At 28.5% G+C, this 10,625-nt stretch overlaps 1 protein-coding gene across 1 annotated transcript in view; it reads right to left on the bottom strand.

Annotated features, from left to right (window-relative positions):
• LOC102674141 overlaps nt 1-10,625 on the bottom strand; it is a 34,978-nt gene that overhangs the window by 6,803 nt on the left and 17,550 nt on the right. The window contains exons 7-12 of the mRNA XM_031513472.1: nt 9,653-9,707; nt 7,450-7,728; nt 6,492-6,797; nt 3,734-4,149; nt 1,256-1,468; nt 2-107 (exon numbers count right to left, since the gene is read on the bottom strand). Of these exons, the coding sequence (XP_031369332.1) occupies nt 2-107; nt 1,256-1,468; nt 3,734-4,149; nt 6,492-6,797; nt 7,450-7,728; nt 9,653-9,707 (1,375 nt within the window). The remainder of the gene's footprint in view (nt 1; nt 108-1,255; nt 1,469-3,733; nt 4,150-6,491; nt 6,798-7,449; nt 7,729-9,652; nt 9,708-10,625) is intronic.

The raw sequence follows: 10,625 nt of genomic DNA, 5'->3' as shown, positions 1-10,625 counted from the left end.
GGTCCCGGGAGACTCGAGCAAATACGAGTAAGTCGGTGAGAAGCAGGGCCCATGAAGGTTGCAGTCGCGCTCGGCCTTCCACTTTTGCGAGCGCTCCTCCAAATAGCCTGAAAACATTGTATATTATATGTTATATTAATATAATACTTTATATACAATTATTAATATAATTGTGTGTGATATATATATATCACATAGTATATGTATATATATGTATTGTCTTTTAATGTATTGAAAATTCTATTATTTTTGCAATCAAACATGGACGTTTTTAATTTTAGAATTATATTATTTAAAAATTACTTTTTAAAATTAAAATTAGTTGAAGAATAATCTTTTTGAAAATATAAATATTTCTGGAAGTTAGATTAATTCAAATTCAATTTTTTTTAATTCCTCAAGTTTAAATCTTTAAATTTAAATGTTCTGTAATTTTATGAAATTAATACATATATGTGTATGTGTGTTCAATTTTGAAGCCAAAATTACTAATATTAAATTAGTCTATGAATTATTTATTGTTTAGTTGTAATATCACTCATTAAAGCCATGTTATAATAAACAATTTTTAGACAATAATTAATTGGGCAAACAAATTTATCGATGATGATGATTTAATATAGTTAAATTAATCAATAATAATATAAAAGATAATTTGCAATTTATTATATGTTATATATTGTTATATTTATTACATAATAGTTTCAATATTTAATTATATTTTCATAAATATAATTTCAATTTTCAATTTTCAACTGTGAAATAAATCAATTTTATATTAAAAGTGATGTCTATATTTCATATCATATTTATTGATAAATAAGTACTTATCAATAAGTACTTATTGATAAAAAAGCTTGTTATATTTCATACAAAAAATAAAATTATATATTGACATATTATGACAATTATAAAATTTATTTTTCATTTTATGAAATAAATAATTTGTTATTTATTATTATTATTATTATTCTTTGCTATTCAATTTAAAAATAATCGACTTCTCATAAATTGTATATCATTAGAACTATTTTTTAATACTAATTACACTATACTTATTTATTTTGAACTCTTATTTCAGAAATAAATTTTAAATTTATTATTTCAAATTTTTATAATTAATTAATCAAATAAAAAACATAATCTCATAAAATATTTTCAAATAATAATTAGTGCAACTATTTTAAATTAGTATTTGAAATAAATTTCATCTAGATTTGATTGCAATTATTTTCTATAGAATTTTTAAACGCACCATTGTCTACCCGGCATAGCCAAGGTGAATGGTTTACACCTCGCGAAAACTAGTCGAGATTCAACTTCTTGCAGACTGAGAAGAGGTCTTCCTGTGTCGCGTGGTGGTTCCATTACACCGGCATTAGCCGTTGCTTCCCTGTAACCCTGAGCTAAATCTCTGGCTTGCTGGCAATTCCTTGGCGACGCCAAACTCAACAGTCTCGTCATCTCTCTAAAGAAATTTAAAGAATGTTAAATGTTATATATAAAAGGAACAATTTATATTTTTGAACTTTATAGGCATGGTGGATGATTCATTCACAGTAAATATGAAAGATAAAATATTTATAGCAATTCCATAGTTATATTTATCTTACTAGTTTTTATAATATTGAATAAAATAATTTCAATTTGTTGTAAAATAATAGTTTTGTAAAACAGTAATGTTCTATGAAAACATAAATAAAACAATTAAAGTAACTATCCAGTTTTTAAAGTAATCTAAACTTTGTATAAATATTACAAAATTATACATAATAAGTTTTTTTTATTTATATATTATTAATTTATTTATGTCAATAATTTTATTAATTCATCTTTTAATAATTATTTCTTATGTCAGAATTTAAGTAATAATTCAAATTTTGATTACGAAATTTTGATTACAAAAAATTTAATAAACTAACGTTTATTGATTTTATTTATTTCAAAAGTATTATAAATATTTTTTATATCATAATTATATTTTTATTTTTAAATTCATATAATATGAAAGATTGAAAATAGAAATATCTTATATTTATATAATTTATAATTATTCTATATTGATCTTTAAATTTATATTTAAAGTTTTAACATAAAATAGCATTCTTATAAAATTAATTTATCTTAAATAGATCGGTTTATTTAAAATTTTTTATCTTCTCTCAAATAAAAATCGATATAACTCCATCAACCCAGTATTAGGAACAAGAAAAAAATATTAAATTCTATCGTTGATAGATAGAAATTTATATTTAATGAAGAATAAAATAAGATCCTTACAGCAAAAGAAAAACAAATTTGTAATAATTTTACAAAAATAAAAAAAAAATTTGTAAAATTATTATTAAATAATATTAAATAATATTAAAAAATATTAATTTAAAAAAATATTTTTTTTCACATAATAATTAGTAATTATTGGTAAATTTTTCAAATTTATAGCTGCCAAAAATATCAAAAAAACCTATTTTTTTATTAAAAGTAATTAATAAAATATGTAATTTGCTAATTTATTTTTATTTTATCAATCGAAAATATTGTTTTCCGTTGAATGTAAAAAAGGTTCAAATTCATATTTTTATTGTTTGTATAAAATAGCGATAATTTATATTTACTTTATATTAAATTTTTTAATCATAATATTATATTTTTTATTAAAATTTTATAACTGCAAAATATGAATTAAATTACTTGTTTTTTATCGATATTTGTATTTACTTATACTTTATTTATTAAAATTATTTATTAAAATTTTAATTAATTAAAATTAATTAAAATAATTTAACAATTTTCAAAAATAAACATTATTATTGTAAATATATCTCTTGCTAGAACTTTAATTACATAACTTTTAATAGAATTTGCAAAAGATTCGGATAATTATAAAAATAATTTAAAAATAAATGAAGCTTAATTTAATCTTCTTTCAAAAGAATTATTTTGAAGAAAGATTAATTTTTAAGTCAAGAAAGATAAGTTTACATTCATCCGTCGCTTCACTATAAAATGTCATTCATTCAATTCATTTCAATTCATCAAAAAATAAAGTTTAGTTTTACTTTATTCAATGAATATATTTTATTCATTTCGAATGAATATATATATTTCGCAATGAAAAGCAGATAAAAACAATTTTTACAACTTTCACTGTGAATAAATCCCCTACCATGTACAATCAAAAATCTTCATACCAATTATTTTATAAAAAAAGATTTTTCAATCTTGAAAAATCAAATTTTAACGAAAATTAATACAAAGAATATAATGCATTATGCATAAAGAAATTTAATTTTTTCGAAGACAAATCTGTTTGAATAAATCATTTTTTTCGAAGTAATTTTCCTAATAAAAAAATTACTCCACATCTAAATTCGTTACAGTCCACTCATAACATTTCATCATTGTCATCGATTATTATTCGAATTGTTTTCGTTGAATGCAAGATAGCATCCTCAAACCCTTTTTGAATGCCACTTTATTTCTACAAATCTCCTATAAATTCCATTGTCGTATCTTCAAAACAAGAAGCCTCAACATGTTTCACAAATGTTTGTCAATCACGAATTCTTATTTTTCTCCAAAGATATACAAACTGACGGTCGTCATCTACTTGCATCCAACAGTACAATCGCTCAACTTCCATGAATATCCATCAACATTTTCGCAACTGACTGTATTTCCCCATTCGACAAGTATAAAAAATTCACAAATACAACATCTTACGAGGACGCACCTGTAGTGCTCCAGAGGCAGGAGCAAGACACCCGTCAAATCGGGCCTCCTTTTATGCGGGACAGCCGGCTCGCAGACGAGCTTTGCGAACGCCGTGTTCCGCCTGAGCGCGACCAATAGACAACAGGCGCGCTGCAACCCGCTCAAATATCTCCTGTATGCTGCGGTGATTCTCGGGACCCTGCACAAATAACTCTCGACTCCGCCTCCCTCGTCGCGAATCTCCTCCGAAATCTTGAGCAACTCGTCCAGGTTTTGGAAGAGTATCAAGTAATCAGCGGCGGAGAGGACGTCCCTCCTCTCCGCTAGGGGCGCCATGAAACGCGTATGACCGCTCTTCAGGATGCCCCAGTAACGCGTCTCGCGCACGGACAATTCCTCTTCCGGCGGAGCATCCGGGGCGAGATTTGGGAACACCTGGACCCGTTTAATCGCAAAAAAACCGTGCCAATTCGTTGTACAATTTAAGGATAAATAGATTTTGTTTATTTATTGTTTAATTATTGCAGCGTCGCATGCACGAGATTTTTAATTATGAATATATATTTAAACGGGGATATTTAACGAATTTGATAATAGGCAAGTCTATAGTCGTTTTTAATATATATATATGATATATGCTATGCAAATTGATATTTATTTTCGAAATCATGGACGATTGGTGGTGATTTTCCGTTCGTAAAAACTTTTTTTTCCTTCTCAGTAAATCAAATGAAATTAACTAATTCAATTACGAATGATACTATAATGAAGTAATTTTATTAAGAGAAATATATATATTGTATATTACGTAATGTAAATGTTTGATCTCAATTTTCTCAAAAACAACGATATTTTTTCGCTCGTGTATAAAATGTATAAAATAATCGATTTCATTTGAATTTATTAAACAATTTTTAAACTCGATTTATTCGAAAATTTTCTTCTTTTTCCCTCACTTACTTTTAAACTCATATAAAGTCCAACCAGTCCATGATTTCGAGGATACCGAATTTTATATAATATATATAATATTTGTCTCGATTCGAGGTGTCTGCAATCATCATTAGCATCAAGAATGGGGGCAAGGGAGGGGGATGGAGAAATAAATAAATAAAATACAAGAAATGCTTTTGAACAGAACTTGTTGAGCAACAAAAAAAAAAGACAACTGTCGAAAGTTACATAATAAAACATAACTGTATCATAACTTAACCGTGTCCACTGACAAAAAAACGGACACGCGCTGTACATTACGCGTACGCAGGAAGTACAAGATAGTCACGGAAAAGAATGTACAGGAGATGTTGTACGCGGCATCTTGGCATGCAACGAAAAATAAAAAAAAAAATAAGCTCTAAGGAAACGCATGCAGCGCGTCGCGGTTCGCGTAAACTTGGTTTAAATGTTTCAACATATCCGGCCGATACGAATCTCTCAAAGTATAATTCGACATTTGCTATAATCTTGATTATTCAAACAACTTAAATTAACACGCAAAACATTCTCTGTCGATTAACGCGATTTTTCAAGTACGGTGAAACCTCCATTATTCGAACACATATTTTTTTTTTAATATTTTTATTAATCAAACACTGTTACGTTATTTATATTCGTAACACAATGTGAATAGTTTTCTCTTTTTTTTTATTACAACAGTGGAAATAGAATTTTAATTTGAAATTGATAATGAACATATTTGCATAGTAATAACATTGAAATATATTAAGCGTTGTATTATAAAATGAAATTGGAAATATTTGGTCAGAATTTGGTGTAAAATTATTAATATTTGGTATTTTTTTATTATTATTATTAATTATGTTATTTTGCATGTTTATGATGCAAAAGTATTAATATGCATAATAATATAAATAATTCAGTTTCAATTAGTATCTTGATTTTCATTCACTGTTATTGTATTCATAACAAAAAATGTTTCACATAAAGTTGAATTTAAAAAGAGCAAGATTGTAATGTCACTATTTTTTCTATAGATGGGCGCTTTTTTTAATGGAAACACGAGAAGATGATACTTTTCAAATTATCTCTTAAACTAATCATTTTTGGACACAAATAACTCTATTTTTTTGTAAAGAATATCAAATTATGAGAAAAAGAATATACAATCCCATTTAAAAAAAATGTTAATAATTTTCATATATTTTCTACATAATAGAATATATCTTTTTTGAAACCATTCAACTTTATCTTAAAAATTCTTTCTTATTGACAATAACAATGACGTAAAGCGAGATAATATCTGATGAACCATCCTCTAGATAATATTGGAAAATCTACTGACGTTAAAAAAAGCAAAAGGATGAAATTGAAAACTTACTTGTAAGGTGTACATTTTTTTATATGTTAAAAAATTCAATTTGAGAATTGAAAAAAGTACATTCCTAATTTTTAAAAACTATACTAGTTAAATAATCTAATTATTCTCCTCGAAATATAGAATAATCGATTTAACGAAAAATCCATTGTAAAAAATCTCTTCTTCCAGTTTCCTTTCGAAGAAAGAAGATAAAGAGGATCCGGATAATCGAGGTTTCACCGTTTATTCGCCCGGTCGAAGTCGCGAAGATGGAAGAATGATGATGAGAAAAGGGGAGGGAGAGAGAGAGAAAAAAAAACAAATAATCAAGCTAATAATCACGAGCAACCAAAAGCTTTCCTCGTAATCCTTCCTCCCCGTTCCCGCTTTCGAACGAAGCGAACCTCCTATTTTCTGAAAACTGAGTTTGCTAGGCTCAGACTAGGACGCCTGTACCGACCTCGGCGTTAAACGCAACCGCATGGTGTCCGCCGCCGATCGATTGCTGCAGGCTAACGTTCATCGAGTTAGGCCGATGCATGGACGAGTGAATATTCCCCTTCCGATAGACCTCCAAGATCAACTGATTCGTGGCAGCCTGGATCAATCCAAGAATCTCTTCTCGCGATCGTGTCACCACGTTTGTCATGTCGACGAAAACCACGTGATCACCTGGCCTCAGACCGGATCGCTCCGCGGGGCTGCCAGGGTCCACGCGTTCCACACGGGGTGGTCTTCCCCAGGAGAGCGAAAATCCCCATGGAATCTATAGGAGGAAAGATTTAATTAGGTTGGAAATTTGAATGAACGAGAAGAAATAATAACGGGAGTGGAGAGACTGTACAGAAGGCGTGGAGGAGGGAGGTTACAATGGAGGGGTGCTTAGGCGGAGCACGGCACGAGACTCGTTTTCGTTAATGCCGTGGATAAAGAGGGCTTTCGAAAAAGAAAAAAAAGTCTATTTCGAGTTTTGGACTTGTTGCGTTAATACCAATTATGAGTGGACCGCCTGCGATTCTGTCGGGGAAATTGCGCGAAATGATTGTGTAATTTTGTGAGATGTTTGTGAGTCGAAATTTGAAAAACAAGTTTTTGTATATGTTGAAATCTTATCTATGATAAGATTTTTTTATAAAAAATGTGGAAAGTTATTTTATAAATAGCTAATGATTGTTCAGGTTTTGTATTATGAAGTATTAATTACAGTTAGAATTATACAATTCTGATAAGATAAATAGATCAAGTATATTTAATTATAGTGAATGAAGCATTTTTAATCATAAAGCATTTTAAAAAAAAAAAAGAATCAGAAGATTTGTGAAAGAAGGTTTATATATATATCTTTATTCTCTCTTTGGATTATATTAATATTATAGTTCAAGACTATCAGATAATCTTCAAGAAAAACTATAACTTACCTGATTAGCAGTTTGTCTTATTAATCTCCTAGTGACAGTGCATGGTGTTCTACCACCTTTGGCTGTGAAACCCGGGTGCAGAGGTAAACCAGTTAAAGGATCGATAGGCTCTAATTCAAGATGCCTCAAATACGTCAAATCTTCACCTCCTGAATTATTATTATCTGATTCTCCGTCCTTCGACAACGGTGGCGAAATTCCACAGTCTTGGGGCAAACCGACATAAGGAGTACTCGTGTTTCGACCGGTTCCCGCTTCTAACGGATGCCATGTCGCTTCCTAAAAGCACAATCGTTTATTGAAACATAGAATCTTAATATTTTTCTTAAAGTTAAAATTAAATTATACCGTGAACATTGATATGCCATTGATTGTCGTCGATAATTCTCTCGAACATTTATTATAATTTTCCTTTAACGTGTAAGATTGTATTTTAATTTTCATCTAATCGATTATTATTCTACTTTATCAATATTCGACGCGTGATAATTAAACAAAAAAAAAAAATATAGAAATTAATTTATATCGTTTACTGTATATATATTTTATACTTTATACGATAGAATTTTCAACAGAACATGAATATTTTCAATAGAATCCCAACGATGAAGAACACTGCACAGTAAATGGCCACCACGATCATCTTTTACTTCACACAAAGTGGGGAAATGATTTAATCGAACGATTTTGATCAAATTACCGAGATGTTGCAACGATACCTGCCACCTGCCACCTTTAACGAGGTCAAAACGTAAGTGAATCTTTGCTAGGTAACGTTCCAATTATTTGATTCGTAACAAGCTTAGCCCTGACCTTAAGGCAAGAAGACTTACGAATCCTTGTAAACAGCTGACGTGCAGACATGTATCAAACAATTTCGTATTTAGTGTTCATGATCGAACGATATTTTTATTTTTTTTTTTTTTTTTAATTTATTCAATTTCGATATAATGAAATTTTTTTACGTGAACGAAATATTAATAGTATTTATTACTTGATATAGCTTCATTTAGATCATAATTTAGATCATGAAATGTTTTATACCAACATGATTTTTGTTTTATCGAATCATTGTTCAATTTAATGTATACCTTTATATCAATAATTTATACAATAACAAATCTTGATGTAAAAAGTTTATCAGTTTGGAAATATTTTATGTAAATTAGAGAATTAAAAAAATTTTTGAAAAAAATTTGATAATTGATAGATTAACTGAATTATATTGAGCTCTTATTATTTGAAAAACATATGATATTCGACATAGATATTATAATATAATATAATTAAAAACATATTTGCAAATTCAATTATGGAAAAAATTATTTATAGATAGATATTTTTATTTTTCAATGAAACATTTTTTTATCATGTTCTACATTTCATTCTAATAATATTAAATTTTTATAATCGTATAAAAATATTATTAAATAATATAAAATATAATAGACTACTAAAGGTAATTAATTTAATAATTTATAAATGTTATAAATACAATGGTGTGCAAATAGTTTTTTATAGCCATTTTAAATAAAAAATTAATTTAAATATTATTACAATTTCAAAATCTTATTCAGAAATATTTGATTCATTATTATATATTTAAGAGCAAATTTCATATAATTTTTTATATCTTGATTTTCTTAAAAACGAAATCTTTTTTTCTTAAAAAAAAATATTTTATTTTTTTTAAGTCACTTTTGCAATGTAGATAATTCCCATCTATTTATATTATCCATTTATATTATCCATTTCTGAAGCATCCTATATGAATTTGTTTGTCTTCCGACAAGTAAATGGACTTCTATTAGACTATACAATGTAGAATATATATAGTTTACTATTAGAAACTAAAATAAAAATAAAAATTGACGTATAAAAATATCGGTTGAAGTTTATTTATTAAATTATAAGCAATTTAAGCTTATAAGATAAAGTATTAGATAAAAAAAGATGGATATCACGAGACATCTCTATCTCCGTTACACTACCGCCTTTACTTCCGCTTCACTTTATTTCCGTCTCACTTTATCTATTAATAAAAATTTAATTCAAATCGCATATAACTTAATAAAACCGACATTTTTCAACTTTTGCATTTATTTTAATCTCTAGAATTTATTTTCGAAAACATAGAAATTCTACGAACGCAATATCAACGCCCTGTATACTATCAAAAGCAATATAAAATACAAATATTTACCTTATCTTGAGACAAGGGTAGAGGTAGAGTCATACAGCCCAACAGCTCGCTACGTCTAAAACACAGAAACGAGAAAAATATATGAATATTTATGTCACTTTGCGTTAAATAAAGTCCACCAATATTAATGGTTACCTACACCAGACAGGTGTGTAGCTATTAATAGACACATACACTTGCATTTAACTTTTTAATTATTTACATTGGAGAGGAGGGAAAAGGAGAAGGCGGACAGTTTCGGTCTATCATTTCCCGTATACCGTTGCAGAGACGCGCGGATGTGATCGAGTGCACGTGGCGGACACGATGCGCATGCGCTTCCAGGGAATCGATTCCCCTCCTACCGCAAAGAATCCGCGCATACCCTAGAAATTCGTTTGGGTATTTAGATGGACCATTGGTTCGGTAGGTAAAATTATCCCAATTCAAGCCGCTCTTATCGACCGATAAATTATCGTATTATATTTTCATTCGAACACGGCCATTGCGTTAATTAATTCTTATTTTGAATTATTCCCAAATTTGGAAATTATGTTTCTATTTTTTCTCTATCTCTCTTTAAACGCAAAGATAAAAAAAATGCTCTTAAATAACATTTACGAAAGATACACGAGGCAGATTGATAGAAAATATCGGGAGCAAGGTTGGTTAGCTCGTTCGTTTTGGATTAACGAGTCATAGTTCTTGACCCCAATATCTTTTCCTCAGAGATAGAGACTGTTTCTATACACCGTTTCATTGTGAGATAGCACAATCGTTTGCTCGTTTCTCCGTACAAACGATCTTTTCCCTCATGTTAATTCGTTTGTGCCTATTTTTTATCCACCCACAATATACAGAATATACCCGATCAATGCCTTTCACCACAACATCGAAAGATATTTCTTTGTTACATTTTTTTTTCTGTCGTTAATTCATTATGACGCCGATAAACGCATGCAAACGTCTGATGAAGGATTTTATCTAAAAATTT

This window comes from Apis dorsata, unplaced genomic scaffold, assembly GCF_000469605.1.
Source record: "Apis dorsata unplaced genomic scaffold, Apis dorsata 1.3 scaffold_651, whole genome shotgun sequence".
NCBI classification, from domain to species: domain Eukaryota; kingdom Metazoa; phylum Arthropoda; class Insecta; order Hymenoptera; family Apidae; genus Apis; species Apis dorsata.
The sequence above is the reverse complement of the archived record's forward strand: the minus strand, read 5'-3'. Positions and strand labels throughout refer to the sequence as shown.